General features: G+C 43.0%; 1 protein-coding gene across 1 annotated transcript; it reads right to left on the bottom strand.

Moving 5' to 3' along the window:
- Positions 1-1,439: 1,439 nt before the first annotated feature.
- Positions 1,440-16,916, bottom strand: tagapb (T cell activation RhoGTPase activating protein b). Its single transcript, XM_061092024.1, has 14 exons — positions 16,827-16,916; positions 14,839-14,924; positions 10,588-10,758; positions 8,497-8,611; positions 6,656-6,729; positions 6,135-6,219; positions 5,975-6,019; positions 5,524-5,584; positions 5,111-5,265; positions 4,624-4,785; positions 4,262-4,371; positions 3,751-3,937; positions 3,385-3,466; positions 1,440-3,091 (listed from the first exon to the last, which is right to left on the bottom strand). The coding sequence occupies exons 1-14, from the start codon at positions 16,914-16,916 to the stop codon at positions 1,929-1,931; spliced, it is 2,586 nt and encodes an 861-aa protein (XP_060948007.1). The 3' UTR covers positions 1,440-1,928.
- Between the last annotated feature and the right edge of the window lie 1,124 nt (positions 16,917-18,040).

Genomic DNA, 18,040 nt, shown 5'->3' with positions numbered 1-18,040 from the left:
TACAGGTCGGGCATTTTAGTAATTAAAAAATGCACAATGTGTGTGGAAGTACAAGATAACCTTAACAGTTGAGCTGTATGATGCAATCCAATGCAACAGGATAAAATAAATAAGCTGCCTTCGTGAAGCGCATCATATACAGAAAAATCGCTATTTAATCAGATGAACTCGCTGAGTGCATATGTGTGAAGATCAAGTGTAAGCATCTATCTCCATGACAACTGAGTCGACGCCAACCGCTGAGGAAGTCAATCAATCAATCAATCAATCTGCTCAGTCACAATCTGACAGAGTAGATCAAAATAAACGGATGTGTGATTGGTTTTTCCTTGATTGATTAAAGTGTAATTATCCACAGAGCTCATTCCTCTGCCAAGGCTCAACAGCCCCCGAATGAAATCCCATTTAAATCCACTCGATTAAACTGCTAGAATCCATTCTATCAATCCAACCACTCACTCACTTCAGCTTTTCTGAGGTTCTGGTTGCAGTGGTAGCATTCAAGGTGTTATACATGAAGTGTGAATGAAGATGGACGACACGGCAGCTCCCAAAAAGGGAAGCCACAACGTGTCCGCTGCCACGTGACTGCATGGCTGCAGAACATATTTCCATGAATCCCACCTCCGCCATGTTAACAGATGGGACATGAACCACGCTACAGATTTAAATATGTGTTTTTTTTAATTTAAGGTAGTTCAAGTCTCCATGTTTCTTCCCTGTTAATTAAGCTTGTGGTTGTGTTGAGTTACGTTGTGTTGAACTTCCTCTTTTTTTGTTCCCCCTTCACATGACCATAGTGAGCGCAGAGTTTAACAAACGTCTCTTTTGACTCGATTTAATGAACATTTGATTTTAATAATCCCTGCAGACCAAGTGTAATGGATGTTTGGAAAACAGATGCTGTTTTTTTATCTTTATTCTAGTGTAATTCATTATTCAAAACGATAATTTAATAGAGATTACTGGTCTTAATCTTAAATGTCACAATTATATTTAGCTAAATGAGGCTCAAATCAATCACATTGTCAGGGTTTTAGATTAAAACAACTTGTCAAGGAAGGAAACAAAGCGATAACACCCTGCAGAAAAGGAAGGAAGACGAGGTGGCATCAGCTCATCGTGCAGTCACAGATAAGAGGAAGAGCGATTCAGAGAAAAACCAAATCCGTCCATGTGACCGTGTCTGGTTTCCTTCTGTTTCAGCAAACTGTATGAGCCAGAACACGCTGTTCTCTCAATTGAGGCTCGTTAGCCGCTGTTACGCAATGAATCGAAGTTGAGTAAAAGAAACCTTCTCAACGCTCCTAGAGACAGAAGAGAAAACTCAGTTTGTTCTTTCAATCATTTATTTTTAACAACAGTCCTTGACTGAGGTTACCAATCTCTATCTGTGTATCTATTTACACATCCAGCAAACAAGTAAACAAAGCATTGAATTATCAGAAAAGTGCTTTAATGTAGTTGAAGAGGGAGATCAAGGTGAAGAGGGTTTACACAAAAACATGAGCAGTGTGCTCAACATGCTCAACTGTACATATTCTCTACATCAACAAAAGGAATAGCATATTTTCTCCATGGCAAACTGTGTCTTCATAGCTTCATTGGGATAGACTAAATATCTATCATAACACCACATATTTAATATCTGTACTCTAAACAGTACTACTTGGACAGTGCAACCACAGCGGCGGCACATAGCTTGCATTCAAAGTGAAACAGTGACACATAGAACATTTCTATATACAAAACGATAAGATAAAGATAAGAAGTAGAAAGTAGCTGCTATGATAAGGCTACAGTAAGCGTTCAAAACAGCACAATAAAATGAACCTTTCGAGGTAAGAAAAAATCTGATGTGGCCCAGTAGGGATAGAAATGAAAAAGACGCGAGATAAATCAAACATGTGAATCAGTTCCAGAGTAAATCAAACGTACGACTCCTGGGCATAAGAGAACTCCTCGAACACCGGCTGACTACATCTCCGTGACACGGCGTCGTGGTGGCTTTTGGACACGGACTCGGACATGGCTCTCTGGCGGTAAGGATGCCGCCGCTCGACAACGCCCCCATTGTCCTGCGCTGCTTGGGAAAAGCAGTCTGTGAACTGAGGGACGGGACAGGTGGGTGGGAAGTCATAATTCACAGAGGATGGGCGGGACCTCCTCTCCAGCACCATGGCATCCTGTACAGTCATGGCTCCATACTGCGGAGGGAGGCCCATGTTCTGCACGGCCCTCTCGTATGGCGGAGGCTTGCAGGGCAGCCGGCTGTCCACCTGCTTAAACACCTCGATGGCTGACAGGGGGCGCTGCCTGTGCAGAGGCTCAGCTGGAGGATCTGCTTCGCTCTGAGCGTCCTCCTGGAGCGTTTCACAAGGGAAGGAGTTTTCCTTCTGGGAGTCTCTCTTCAGGCTGCTCCTGCCGAACGCTCCTAGACTCCTGGTCCTCATTAGGACTTTACTGGCCACCCTCATGGACTGTGAATGCCTCTTCTCAGACGGAATCGGTCTGACGATTTCCTGTTGAGCCTTTGCAGCCACTAGTGGTGGGCTGGAGGTGTTTGCTCTCCTGGGGCAGGATGGTGACCCCACTGGGGAGCTGGTGAAAACAGAGCCCTCTGACTGGTTTGAGGCGGCGCTCTCCAGGGAAGAGCACGAGCAGTCCTTGACGCGACTACCTGCCATGTAGGGCAGAGAATCCAAGTTTGAGCTGCTTCTCAGTTTGGGAAAAGACAGGACCGACCTGTGTCCTGCTCGTCCTTTGGCCAAGAAGGAGTCGTCAGAGATCTGCTTTGTCAGAGGCTGCTCCTCAAAGTCCCTGCTCTCCATGGAGCAGTCCTCGTGGCTCCGGGTGTGGCCAAACAGGCCCTCGAGGTCCGGGGAGGTGAAGATGATGGGCTCGGAGCAGCGACGGTTGAACGGCTTCTTCGGGTTGAAGGCCGCGTCCGATGCCCAAGAAGTGGTGCGGGTGGAGGGACTGAGGGAGGAACACGAACCACACCCTCCATGTGTGGAGCTGCTGCTCTCGCCTGCCTCCCCATCGCCGGTGCTGTCATACGCTGAGTCATGGTGCAGGGACGACAGAGACTCTGTAGAGCGAGAAAAGAAAGAGGATTAGATCTCTAGATTATCCAACGATTATTCTCATTTACTCAAGTTTTATCTGTGTGTCAATATCTGTATCGTTGAGAAATAACTCACAGAGACACAGGAGCAGACATAACCTAAACATACTGAAAGACCTTACAACTATTTAAGACTTTTTCTTATGACTCTCCATATTGTTTACTTTCTCTATTGGCAGCGGGAGCAACATGATTGCATGTTTGTTCAATAAACATATAAATAACAGAAATTAAAAGGAGGGTCTGGTTTTCATTACCTTCATCGGTGTCCAGCAGGTTGGGGATGTTCTCTCCAAGTATGTCCCAGTGCTCGATCAGAACCTCGGTGAGTTCTGTGACCTGCAGCAAATCAGAAACAAATGTTTTTGTTATTGTCATATTCACAACAATATCGGTGGTAGAAACTAAAACGGAAAATTAGATTAAAGAATTCTTAAAATGAAAGCTGATATGAAGAACAGTGCTCCACTCTGTCCTATTATCACGTGGCTCAACAAGCAGCCAACAGGGGCGGAGCTAGTTTGACCTTACTTCTGAAACCCGTGGAGGTTTTCTGCTCTGTGAACCGCAGAGCTTCAAAGCCCCAGGAAGTGTGAAAACAGTTTCACAGCACAACTTTTTACCTTCTGCATCTTTTCCTTCTGCTCATCCAGCGTGGCTCCGTCCAGCTGCAGCAGCGTGGGGGCGATGCACACCGCCAGGTTGTGGGCGCCCATTTTGTTGATGTCGGCGTTTTGGAGGATGTGATGGAGGACGCACACGAGATGCTGAAGGAGGAGTTTGTTGAGCTCCGGCAGCTCGTCTACCACCCTGGTTAGCAGGTAGAAAAAAAAAGGGTAAGGGAAGGTGGACAAAAAGAGAACAGGAAGATTAGTTTGGCGGTCTTTTTTTTAATTTATTTATTTTTTAAGTTTCTTCCTTTTTTTTAAACCAAAAAAGAGAAGTGGTCTGGGCTCAGCCTGCTGACAGATGATTCTCTGCATAACTCCATTCAAAAAAACATCTATTTCATACACACCACAGAACACTGATGAAAACACCAACAGATTTCCCTTCATATACATAAAGGTCATATAAATGGATGGCAGTGGCAGAAAATTGCTGCCGACTCATTAGCAGATATCGATTACTTACTTTCCAATTTCCACAGCTCTCTGCGGAGTGTCTTCGTTGTCCAGAGCCGTCATCCAGCTGTCGTAAAGTTCAGACACCAGCAGGCTGCCAGGAAGTTCCTTCAGGAAACTCTGTGATGAACACGAGGAGAACGGTGATGAGCCACTTATTGATAGAGACGGTTAGATGTGCCACGTGTGGTATTCAAAGGGTAGAGCACTAGAGTGCTATTCATTCAATGTAACATGCTTAAGTGCACTGAACATTATAGAAATTGCAATAATGCATCAATAATTATAACCCATGCCTGAGATATTATTCTGGATGCGGCACGAGTAAGTTATAATAAAAATTTAATAATAGTAGAGGTGTGTGAAACGCACTTTGAGGAGCCCGACGAGCAGAACCACCGGCTGCCCCCCCAGGTCGACCTCCAGGCCGCTGTTCAGCTGCTCTCTGACCTCCTTCATGTTCTTGTTGTTGCATGGTTTCCGAAACACTCCCTCCGTGGACGGGCCCCTCTTTCTCAGGAACACCAGAATCTCCTGGTGAGAGGAGAGGAAGACGAGGAGAGGGAGAGGAGAGGAAGAGGAGAGGAGTGAGGTAGTCGTATTAAAAACACAAACAGGCTGTGTGTGTGTGTGTGTGTGTGTGTGTGTTTCCTGTTGCCATTCACAAATTCTGAGAAACTGATATGTTGAGTGCCTGTTTTTTTTTTTATTCACGTATAGAAGTTGTGCAATGTGTGTCTAACAAACTAGTGATGTGGTTTCATAATTTAATGAAACTATGTCATTTGCTCTGGATTTTGAGGTAGAAGGACACAACTTGAGATGAGCTGTGATGGTTCAGGTTGGAAAGTTGACTTACTGTGACTGGTTTGGGGAGGGAGCGTTGGTCCGGGCAGATCTTGCGGAGGGGCAGTCCGAACAGCTGAGTCTTCGTGCACGGCTCAGTGCGGTTGCCCTTGCTGATGAAACTCGAGCCCTTTTTCAGCCTCTTCACCACTTGGTTCCACTTTTTTTCTGGTGGAAGCAAACATTGCATCATCCGTCAGTTTGTTCAACAGTTGGACATGAACCGAGGGATTTTGTTGAATTTATTGAAACGTGAAAACAAAAAAGAGTTGTGCAAGAGTCTGAAACTCAATTTCTTCACTTGCTCCCTCTTATCAGTTGAATTTCCTTTTTCTGCCTCTGTGGTTGTTCTCTCTACTCTCGTTTTGACACACGGCCCAGTTATTTAGCCCCTCCCTCTGTCAAACTTTTCACATTCAAACTCACCAGTGGGATGCGTCAGCTTGTCCTCCTGGTTATTCGGCAGGATGGCTATCTTTGCATCGCCCTGGCAACGAAAGCAACAAGACAAAGTGGTTATGACTCTGCAAGTGGACATGAACATGCAAAGGAGAGGAAAGAGGGAAGAGGGTTGTGTGTTGTCTATTTTTTTCCCTCAGTCGCCATGCATCACACACCCACGCTCGTCATGCCTTCCAACAGGTGACTGAGTTTCCGTTGTACATTAAGACGACAAAAGACCCAAACAGCAGTCAATTACACACATATTAAGTTATTGTGTTCAATTGAGATACTATTAGCTATAATGCTACATAATTTTGTACAATTTGCGGCTATTTCCTCCGCCTGTGTGACATTGCAGGCGTCACTCGCAGCAGTCGCTTTGCTGGAACATGTATATCTCAAGAGGCCACGTGAAATCAGGCTTTGTACTTACGTCGAGTGGAAGTTGCTCCATGCCCCCTCCTGTTAGAGCTTTAGTCTGAAAGTTGGCGAAGAACAAAAGAACAGTTAGGTGTTGATTTGTCATTTCTTTTGTAAAATCAGACGTTTTGTTTTTCTAATAGACGTGGTGCAGCGAGCAGCGTGAGACTCACTGTGATGCTGCCACTCAACACCTTCATGAGGACGTCAGGAGGTGAAAAGGCACAGCCAGCCCTCGCCTTTGTGTCTCTAATGTTTCTGTCATGAGAAAATGACATAGTATATATTTACTTTTACTTACTATTTACTCATCAAACTTTATAGGTCTTTATTTTCATTTTATACAACAACAAAGAATGTCTGTTATGCCAAATTATAACAGGGGATCAATATCATGTTGTAACGTAATGTTTTAGAGTAAAAGAGAATCAATTTACAGATTTCTTCATTGTGAGTGGACGCTAATTTTTTTATGACATCGACACCATGTGACCTATAATGCTAATGAAAACACAATTGGACGAAAATCATTTAAATTGAATTGATTTCAGAGTTTGTTGTGATGTATGATTTTTGACAAAAGGCAGCATTGTTCAAAAAACACTTCTTGTTTGAGTTACAGTAAAAATTCTAATTACAAGATTAGAATGCATATCTATTATAATTATTATTATTATATAAATTGGTTTCCTACCTGTGTAGAGTTTCCAACCAGCGTTCTTTCACCTCAGGTGAGCTGTGGGCAAAATAACGGCATGGTATGAGAGACTAATCCACAGAGAGAAGCACACAGTGACAGTGGGAGGAATGAGACGGCCGTGCACCCGGGGCGGCTTTTAAGAACTCTGGTGGAAACTCTAACTCAGTCATGGGAACAGGAAGCAGCGTCACGGCGGCCCCCGACCAGACACCTTCCACTTCCTCCTTGCCGAGGTTTTGATGTTTGATCAGTGGAAACAGGACAGCGACACCGACACCTACGTGTGTTTACCTGAAGGGCTTAACCTTTGCGGCACCATATGGCCTTACAGTATGCATATTAAGTAGGCAGACGGCTCAAGTGTCAACAAGTGAGCACGTGGTTTCCTGTCGGCTCCATGAGACAGAGCAGGAATGAATCGTTCGCACGCTGAATCATTGCCAGATTAAAAATGTTCAGACAGACAACTCAAATGTCACCGAGGGGGGGGGGGGGGGGGGGATTCATTCATCGCCTTCAAAGTCTGATGGTTTTGAGTCTAATAACTTTGCAAGAAACGTAGGCGCCAATGAATAAGAGAACCTGAACCATTGTCATTTAGAGCCTCTTATCTCAAACCATTTACTGAAACGCACTTTCATCCTTTTAAAGTTCATTGCACCGTCTCCAAGATTTATGGTAAAGGCCAGTGTTTCCAGATAGAGTCAGCTGAGTTCAGCCCATCACATGAGTCCGGGCTCGTAGGCCAGCTTCGCACTTCCTATTTTGCAAGCTCTCTGTCTTGTGATTCTGCAGGGAGGACTTTCTCTTTAACCACTTCCCCAACAGGTCTCATGACCATGAACTACATGTGTGAATACTCCATGAGCAGCCTCAGGTTCCATTCACGGCCTTAATAACACGAGGCCGGAAGCCGCTGTGCTCGCTCTTCTATTCATATTAAAACAACTGGGAAACCTTTAAAGGAATTGGTTTTTCAGAATGTGGGCTCATTAGCTTGTTTAGACTTAGTTCTGTCCTTATTAAACTTGGCTTAGCGGGAAGACGAGGAAACATCGGGAAGCAGCTGGACTGACGGAAATTGAGCGAAAGGTTATTCCTGGTGCAAACCCACAAAAGCCACCACAGTTCTATTAAACATGAATAAACAGGGACTACAGGAGCCAGCCAACTGTCTATGAATGAATGGATGAATTAGTGTGCAGACTGCGTGATCTGTGCTGTAACTGATTATTAAAATGCATGTCTGCCCTCTCTCTTGATAAAGCGTTCTTTATATACAAATATATATTAACGCATAATGATGACAGCCCTGCAGGTTGTGCAGGTCACACTTAATTGTCTTGCACACAAGCTAGAGACTGTTAATTAAGATGGACGACGACGTCTACCAAAAGTGATGCCCTAAAAATCCAGGATACGGGAGCCGCCATCTTTCAATGCAGCAGTGATCAGGATGTTTCAACCTGTTTTTACAACATCAACTAATTAAAACCAAACTAACTGTAAAATTTGAATGAGCCTACCATCTACTAAAAGTGACAGACACCATCTTTGACAAACATCATTTAATGTGATATTTTTGCTATGTGTCCAATCCGCTAACATGGAGGAGGCAGGGTTCATGACCTGTACTGCAGCCAGGCACTAAGCTATCAATATGATTGCTTCACTTTTGGGGAGCTGTCATGTGGTCCATCTTTATATTCAGTCTGTGACACCATTCTTCATCTTTTGAATACTTTATGTGTTGCTTCTTGAATCAGTCGCTGCCGGTCTGCTCACCGAAAACACACCAAAGAGAAAGTGAGAGCCCAAGCCAAGACAAGGGTCACCCTCAGGTCAATATCCCCCGTCGTTCCCTCTTCATCCTCTGCCTCGTCTTCAAAACCGTACAGCCAGACGTCCCTGAGGCTCACTCTGTGCTTCAGACGGTAGCTGGCACTCGACCTGTTAAAAGGAAAGCAAAGGAAAAGGTCCATTATTGTGGTAATTACTGCTTCCACTTCTCACTGATTTGTTCCTAGAATAAAAAACAGTTCGATAATAACTGTATGGATGAAAAGGGACCCTGCTGACTGTGATGTGTTTTTAATAATTAGTCATATAGCATGAGGAAGCGAGAATTGCACTCTGCGATTCAAGAGGTGTTGTGGTATAGAGAGAGAGAGAGAGAAGAGGGGCGAGTTAATCTGGAAACACTGGACGGACAGACTCAGCGGGTTCAATGTGAACTGCCCCCAACTGGAACCCAGGGTGAACTGTTCGTGTTCACGCTGGGTTTTCATCACACACACAGTTAAAACCAACACCCTCCTCCCTGTCAATTTCCATTTTTTAATCAATGCTCACATTAAACATAATCGCCAGCATAAGGTGAAATAAAGATAACGAATAAACATTTGACGTACGAGACAAAGCCACAAGATTAGGTTCTTCACGGAGAGTGGGATTAAAGGATTTGTGTGGATCCAGACCAGAGGCATGGAAGGATCAGCCGCCCTTATTGTTATATCTAATTCATGTTTGAGGTATTGATTTTGTAGATGACTTTATTTTCTTGAGTTTTATTTGTGCTACATACAAACAAGTACATTTTGGAGCGCTCGCTGTTTTACACTTGCTGTTTCCCAAAAAGGCAGTTCTCAGTTAATATTGTGATTTACTTGTGTTCATTCCTGCCCTTCACATAATCGCCGTGCCCTGGTTCTGTGGCCTCATAGAGATGAAATATTAAATGCCCCCCCTCTACAGCCACGGATGACATTCTAAAAAGCTTATTTTTTTTCATAAGCCAACTGCACTTGAAGTTTGAAGCACATGGCTCCTTTTGAAATGCTTCTCACAACAAGCTGAACGCTGATCAGTACCACTCATTTCCAGAAGTAATGATGGGTCACAAACCCTGAAGTGTGTTTGCTGTGTGGTATCGTGGTGCTGCTGGTGCTGTCTACTGGAACAGTGGGCAGGTTGTGGTACTGAGATGAGCGTGATCGTCCTCCCACTCAAGAGCCTGAAAACTTCCACCGGCTTCGATAAACAGCTCGAAGATGGAAGCTGAGCAGCCACGTGAATCATGTTTATAGTAAATCAATTAGTTCCATCGAGCTGTGGATAAATCTGGGAAATTAGATAAATGCTGGTTCTATACTACGCAAACAGATTAATAATTTCTCTTTACCCAAAAATATTTTAAAGAAAGTTATTCAATCTGAATATTTAATTCTGAAATAATTATAATTATTATAATGTTTTCTGTCGATTTTCAGGTCTTGATGTTATTATTTCATGATTTGACGTTAAATATTGAAATGAATTAAATACCTTCATTCATTTGTTTCCACGGATTTTGGTGAAGCTCTTTGTGACCTTGTTTAGATAAGTACTAAACAAATACAATTATTATTATTATTATTATTGCTATTATTATTATTATTATTATAATTTTCAAAACCGTGTGTCATGATTCGCCTGATTTCAGATGACGTTTTCAGACGATTTTAGCATCGAGGTATTTTACACTCGTGTGAAAGCATGAAAATCAACTCTCTCACATTTGTCTTGTTTGAAAAACATTGAAACGTTTCTCTCCTCATGTGACTCCACCCAGAGGGAATCACCGAACGTTCTTCTTCTTTTTAAAGTCAGAGTGACTAAACACAATAAACTGTCTGGTGGGAGATTCCCTAACAGTCCGAGTATACTGTCAAAAAATACACATCTTGTTTTGACTTCCCCTTTCACTTCTCCCATTGCAGCTGTACAAATGTGTGTCATATTTCAGCAGAAACTGTTTTTATTTATTGTAACTGTGTTTACTACATTTTAAATAATGTCAGTGGTTTCCCAGCGGTGTTGTTTTGTTCTTGTCTAGAAATGACTGTTATTCACCCTCTGTTGTACTGGAGGATACATTTAGTACTGACTTGAGTTTGGCGAACACGATGACATCGCTGAAGAGGAACATGCGTCTCTCCCTGGTCTTCGAGCCCATGGTGACCTGGACACACTCGTCCAGCAGCAGCTGTCCGTTCTCGCTGCTCAGGCCGAGGACGAATGGACTCTGCTCCACAGACACCCAGCAGGACGCCTCCTCCCTGAGGGGACACACAAGGGAGGTGAGGGTGAGCGACAGGGACATCTTGGACCAGTCTGATCTTGGTGGTTATACTATCAAACTCATAAGTTTAATTATCAATTTTGGGGGGGTTTGTGGGTTGAGAACATTTTCTATCTTTTTTTAAATTTTTTTTTTTAGCCAAACTGCTCCAGGTTCTCTTGAATATGTATTTCCATCACTTTCAACAAAGTTTAAAGTTTACAAAACACAAGCTCTCGTTGCTGGAATGTGTCATTTTAACACTTTGGCATTGGAGGCAGCTTTGATACAAACTATTTTAAGATGTAAAAGAGTGAATTTAGTTAAAGCCTCAAACCGACACGGAAGCTGTCAAACAAACAAGAGTGAAGCAAATTGTAGTTGGATGGGAATTGATTTGATTTAATCTGATTTGGTTTTACACTTTTTTTGAGTAGGATGAAAAATGGTGTGAAATTTGGGGATTGGCAGCTGAGACTGACTCGTGATTGGTCGAGGACATGCATCAGCGAGACCTCAGCACATGTGGCGCCGCCCCCTGATCGTAACTGTGCAGATTTTAATTATAATTGAGTGGTTGTGTAATATAATGTGTTGTTTTTTTTACATAAGGTCAGCGACATGATTGACAAAATATCCAATTATACCTGTCAGCTGTTCATGCTTATCGTCATATTTGACACTTTGAAGCTCAGGGAGAGATTCGTGGAAGGGATCACAGTCAGATCAGGATTTGTGAGAACAGGACAATGATAATTTCACAGTAATTATATATATTTCACATCAGCTGCCATCCACATATATCATTCCTGCCATTTTCTTTTCTTTGAGTTTCCAAATACACTCTATAGGAACATTGTGAAAGTAGATGTTTAATACCTGAATTGGTATTCATGAAAGTACTGGTAATGGGTGATAGTGGACATGTGTTATTAATTTACATGTTACAAAAGACTTGAGGGATAATAAGTCATTTGAATGCAAAGCAACGATAAAGTGAATGCAGAAAACTCCATTAGAGCTCACTGAGCCGTTTAAGTTCTTCAACTCAAGAGGTATTTTTTCTAAATATCTGTTAAACCCAAACAGGTCAAATGATTAATATTCACGTACCAGTGTAGCGTTGTTTTTCCTTTTCTTTTCAATCATTTCATGTTTAACGACTTGACGACCTTAGCGGTCCAAATCACCTCGACAGAGGAGTCCCTAAATATATCTGAGGGCTCAGAGGGAGAGTGAAAAATATTCTGATTCACCAAATCTTAACTGGAGCTCAAACTAAGGTTGATGGTCTGAGTAACGAGGTGCGCTGCTGGAAACTGCCCGACATCATCATCCGTGATAAAGGTGTGACTGATGTGGAGCTCTGGTGATTGGTTTAGATTTTTCGTTTGAGTGACCTGAACAGAAAACCCACTTACATCAACCTCATAAGCCTTCACTTAAATGACGCAAAGAGCAAGGAGCAATGGTTTCATTAGAAGAAAAAGGTCAGGATTGTGGATGGAGGCCCCACCTACATGAAGGGATCAGTGAAAAGTCATTGACTGGGTGTGATTTCATTACACTGGTGTTGATGGACTTTACTGGCTGAAGCTTGGTTGTCCACAAAGGAAAGTCGGCCTTATTGGATGCAGATTTGTTGTCTTTATGTTTTTTGCTCCTTTTTTTATTCCTGAGACATCTTTGATTACAGTCGACAGCAAAACTACTTTTCTCCTGAATTAAATTAACTGTTTTCATCATATCCACAGAACAATCACGGTGATATTTCATTTTAACCTTAAGCCAAGAGACCAGGAAACCACATTTAAATTTGGATCTGCGTCAAATCAGAGTCAGAATCTTAAAGAAAGACCCCTGATCCAAATCCAAATTTCAAAATGTAATGGGTTGTTTCTTTTTTATTCACCATGATTCATAGTAAACATTACAGTAGTTTCTGCATAATACTGCTCACTAACAAACCAACAAAGAAACGCAGATGAAAACATTACTTTAAAGAGAAAAACACAAATCCAGACATGTACTCGTTGGTCTGTAGTGTCTCTGAAGTGCTCAACAAGCCAAGTACCACTTGTTTGTTCTGAAAGATTATGAAACCAGTTTTGGTCATCGCTCTCTTCCCACTGCTTTCAAATGGGGAAGAAATTCAAATGTTGGCCGCCAAGGGATTTTCCCCCGTTACACTTCTGACCTTTTGAAGTTTACACGAAAGATACACGCAAATATAAGAGTGCGATGACTGCAGCTGCTGTTCATCAGGATGAAATGACCTGAAACCACAGCTGCTAATCTGACATCTTAAAAGTTTTTTCCCATTTTATGAAAAGCTTTTGAAAATATACTTGTTTACTTTCTCGCCTAAATGAAGATTAAATTATCCTATCAGACAGCCTCTCTCTGTCCGCAGTGCAGTAAAGAGTGAGTTAGTGTCTACGTCAGTCCCACCACAGTGAAACCAACACCCCCCAAACACCCCCGCTCAAGGAAAAGCCCAGTGTGTGTGAGTGTGTGTGTGCGTGTGTGTGTTTGAGCGCTGAAGGGGTGGAAATATGAAAGTGGTTTGTCTTTTTTTGGTCTGGTATTTTTCTTTTTCTTTTCTACTTTGATGTCCTCGCCCAACGGCTGCTCTGGTGGTCTTTGCGCAACTCCCACAGTAACAACTCTGAAAGGTTAAAGAGTTAATATGAGAGGAGGTGAAGAAAAGCCCACACTCAAAGAAACAGACTGTAGGTGGGTTATGACGTTAAAAGTGTTTTTGTTTTTTTTTCCTGAGGGGGTTGAACATAAATCATCAGTCCTGCAAATCGATTTCTTTTCAAACCAAAGACAAACGCTGGGGTCAGGGTCCCTCTCACAGGGCAGAATCCCAACATGAGGCCTTGATTAGAATATAACTCAAACAAAATGATCTTGCAAAGGTGTAATGGATTTTGTTCATTCATTCTGTATTCCCAGCAACAAAAGATATTAAAATAGTTAGTAAAATGTCAAACCACAACCTTAACTTAGGAGCAAAAACAAGCTCTAAATTCTTTTTGTATTATGTGAAATTTATAATGATAATTATCAACATTGATGTGAAGATTTTTATTTTGATATCATGCTAGGCCACTTCGCCCCAGCCCTATGTCATCACTAGTGCAAATTGCAGTTAAAAAAACCTCCCCTGTGGGAACCCCCCATAGGGACATCTGGGTCTGAGGTCGGTGCAGAGTGGACGGTGTCGCCTGCAGGTGTCCAGACCCAGATGTCCCTGTGGGAACCCCCCACAGGGACATATAGGTCTGTGGTCGCCATTCCCACAGGGACATCTGGGTCTGTGGTTGCTACAGAGTGGACGGTGTCTCCTGTAGGTGTCCTGACTCCGTTCAACTCAGGGTCAGGGTCATGGAAGGTGAATAAGCAGGTTTCCTTTTCGTTATAGGATATTTCAAATGCTCCTCTGTGACGACTTGAGATCGTTTCACCATGTGCTGCCATGGTGGAGGCTGTAGTAAGGAAAGTGAAACTGGCTGGGGGCGGTAAGGATTCAGTCCTGTAAGTGATGCAACTTTCAAAATACCCAGCCATGATGCAGGGTTTTTAAGAAGCTATTTAGTTATTTCATGTTTTTTTGGTTTTACTTTGGGTTTTCCTGCTTTTCTGTGTGTCAACCTACTGAACACAAATGTTTTAAAAAAAAAAAAAACCTGTAGCTGCGTGAATTTACTTCCACCAAGGAGGTTATGTACATTTGTATGTTGGTTGTTTTTGTTCCTGAGGAAGATTACTGCCCGGATTCCCACAAAATCCTCAAGTAATCCAATTAATCCCAGTCAAAAAGCAGAAGCAGGCACCAGCTCCATCCCAGATCTATGGACCACTTGAGAAGAAAAAAAAAGGTGGTACTTCATCTGAAAACATCATCCGTCCTCCCTCCCATCGATTTCCCCTTAAACCACTCAGTTGTCAAGAGCTGAAAAATTGGATAACAGTGTAACTGCCCTTGTGGCTCTCTGCTGGGAGCGTATGAAGACACAATGCACAGAATGTCCAGTGGCGGGGAAACGATTTCCAATAATCATGTACACACCTGATAGGAGACCACGTCATCCCCAGCGCCTTCCCAAACACCAGGGACGGGGCCGAGCGTCGCCTCTGGGCCAAGTGCTTGAAGTCCTGTGAGATAACAGAAGTCAGAGAGAAGTCATATTTAATATTTACTTTTCATGCACTTGATTGTGTCTCTGCAGTTTTTGAAATTAAACATTTGCCCCACAGAAGACTGCAAATGTCAGAAGGTTCAACATCTCCATAGTGAAGGAACCATAAAGGAAAGAGGTAAATAAGTATTATGAAAGACTTCCATGATGATATTTACAAAGAGGTTATGTTTTCATCCTGGTTGGTTTGTTTGTTTGTTTGTCAACAGGATTATACAAAAACTACTGAACAGATTTCCCACAAAACCTGACTAAATGATGGGAAATACAAATTTCCAGAAAATCTCAGGGATTTTGTGACATTTTCAACAATATCCCTTGGAACAATTCATTGAGCTGGGTTAAAAATAACCTGTATGTTTATTTGGGGAAGATCTGAATAAGTCATGTCTGTTTTAATGAGAATCTTAAATAAAATGAATTGCTATAAGGTCCTTTGTGCTCTGAATAGCTTTCCCTTTGAAAAACAACAAAGAGGCACAGATTGTAAAGAGGTCGGCAGAGGTGGACGTGCACTACGGCCACTAGTAAAGATAATGAGGTCTTTAGTTCATGCCTGACTTTGCTTCATTTCACTGAACAGATTGTACAGACACTGTTTTTGTTGTTGTGTTCATTCTGTGGTGACGACAGAACCCAGCTGCCGGATCTTCCTGCTTCATGTACGTATCTTCTCCCCGGTGCAGGTGTGATTGACAGCTGAGCACATGTTGCATCAACAATGATAAAGTACATGAGAAAAAAAAAGCTTCATTTTGACGGTTTTTGTGAGATTTTTGGCTCAAGCTATTTGATAAACTGTAAATATAAGTGAGGCTTTGGTCAGAATTTGAGAAGTTATCCTGATAAAAGACCTAAGGAGGGTTAATAACAGTATAAAAACGTTATGCTCCTTCTGTCATTACTTTTGAGGGGGGTGGGAAAGGAAGGGTTACATTGTGTTTTGTGTTTTCTGGCGAGGACACTGTACAACCTGCCTGGAAATAGAACGTACAGTACTTTCACATACATGCAGATACTACGCTCTCATTCTGAAAGTGAAAAAAATCTTTTGTTTGGCTATTCCATATTCAGAAGGCATGGTGATAAAGTGGTAACTACGGTTTCCTCACAGCAAGAAGGTTCTGGGTCTAAACCTGAACCTTGCGGGTTTGCACGTTCTCACTGTATGTGCATGTGTTTTCTCCGGCTTCCACCCACTGTCCAAAGACACACAGCTTCAGTTCATTGTCTCTGTATGTCGGCCTTGTGATTGGCTGGTGACCTGTCCAGGGTGTACTCCGCCCTCTTTATATACAGTCTATGACTCCGCCGCTCTGCTAATGTTATAGGTGGTGCTGTGTCCATGGATGGGTTTTTCCCAAATTTGGTCTTATTCCAAATGTAGCATTTTCTGATGATCAGATAAAGGTTCAGTGTGTAGAGTTTAGTGACATCTAGTGGTGAAGTGGCATGTTACAGCTGAATACCCCTCACCTCACCTTCTCCTTCCAAACATGACAGAGAACCTGTGGCAGCCTTCAGTTGTCATAACAACTCAAAAAGTGTTTAGTTTGTCCACTTTGGGCTACTGTAAAAAACCTGGTGGCCTCCGTGAAGAGGACTCACTCCTGTTTTTAAATATAAAGGGCCCATTCTAGGGTCAAACAACAATTCCTACAATTTCGATGAAACACACGAGTGAAAACAACAGGATTAAAACATCTTTCCCACACAGAGCAAAGAACCAGATGCTCATGTCAGACTCATTCGTCTGGAAGGATTAGAAGCAGCGTCTCCCACTGAGTCATCTCCTGAGCAGCCGTCAGCGACAGGATCTCTTTCACCTTTTGCCGTCGGATAGCGGATCGATACTCACAGGACGCAGAGAAGCTGAAGCATCATCGTAGCTTCCCCTCCTCATCGCCGCGATCCCATAATCTGGAGCGTCCATGTTGATGTCTCCCATGAAGCCCTCAGCCCCCCCACAGTTCCACCCTGTGCTTTGAGAAGTCAGTGGGCAGCTCTTCCCTCTGCGAAGTCGAGGAGAAGCGGTTTCCGTCCCAGGTCGAGGTCTCTGCTGGGAACTGAGCAGAGTGACGCCTCCCGTCCTGCACAGCAGCTTCTTCTGACTGGCCCTAATGAGGCTTGGAACAATGGAGGCCCGGCCGGCACACAAAGGAGGAGATGGGGTTTTGTGCCTGACCTGGACCCACAGTGCCAGTCTGATCCGAGCCAGGTCCCCTCCTCCCGAAATCCCCCCCGCCCCATCCACCCTCACACCCGGCCTGTCCTGTTACGCTCCAGTTGGGCTGCTTCCTCTCATAATGAGATTGCCGTGCGTCCCATCAGGCCCTGGCCACCATGTCCCCATTTCTGGGCTAACGAGGGTGAGATGCTGTGACAGCCAATATGTACCCCCCCCCCCCCCCCCCAATACTCACATGAATAGGTGTACACACACACAGACCTACTCACAGATTACTAGTGCAGTTTGCTTTGGCGATTAGAAATTACACAACAGTAAAAGGAAAAATGTCAGAGAGGCAACATATGATCATCTGAATGAGATGTAGCTTGTGACTCAATTTTGGTTTTGAACTCATGATGATGTCATTCACATCATGTGATTATCAAACACCTTTCATTGAGTATAAGCCTTAGTTTGTGTCTATAGCTCTAAAAGGACGATGCAGATATGCAGACACAAATTATAAATACATTTTTGGCTCTACATGACATTATTCTCTGACTTCATTGTGATGATTAGATTAGATTAGATTTCTTTATTTTATCCACAACGGGGAAATTCACTTGTCGTCATGACGTCACTTGTCATAACATATCAAATCATTATCTGATCAATAATATAAACTGTAGATTGTCTCTATAGCTCTATTTTATAAGGAGATATATAGAAAATACACACGTACATGCACGCGCGCACACACACACACGCACGTGGTTGAAAACAATATGATTTACTTTAGAGAGATTAAATTATTAAATCTATCAGAACACGGCTGCTTGTCTAACTTGCAAACTGTGAGTTTTTCCTTTGCCCCTGAAGTTACAGCAGAAAGGGACGAAGCC

Source organism: Limanda limanda, chromosome 18 (assembly GCF_963576545.1).
Source record: "Limanda limanda chromosome 18, fLimLim1.1, whole genome shotgun sequence".
In the NCBI taxonomy this organism is placed as follows: Eukaryota; Metazoa; Chordata; class Actinopteri; order Pleuronectiformes; family Pleuronectidae; genus Limanda; species Limanda limanda.
The sequence above is the reverse complement of the archived record's forward strand: the minus strand, read 5'-3'. Positions and strand labels throughout refer to the sequence as shown.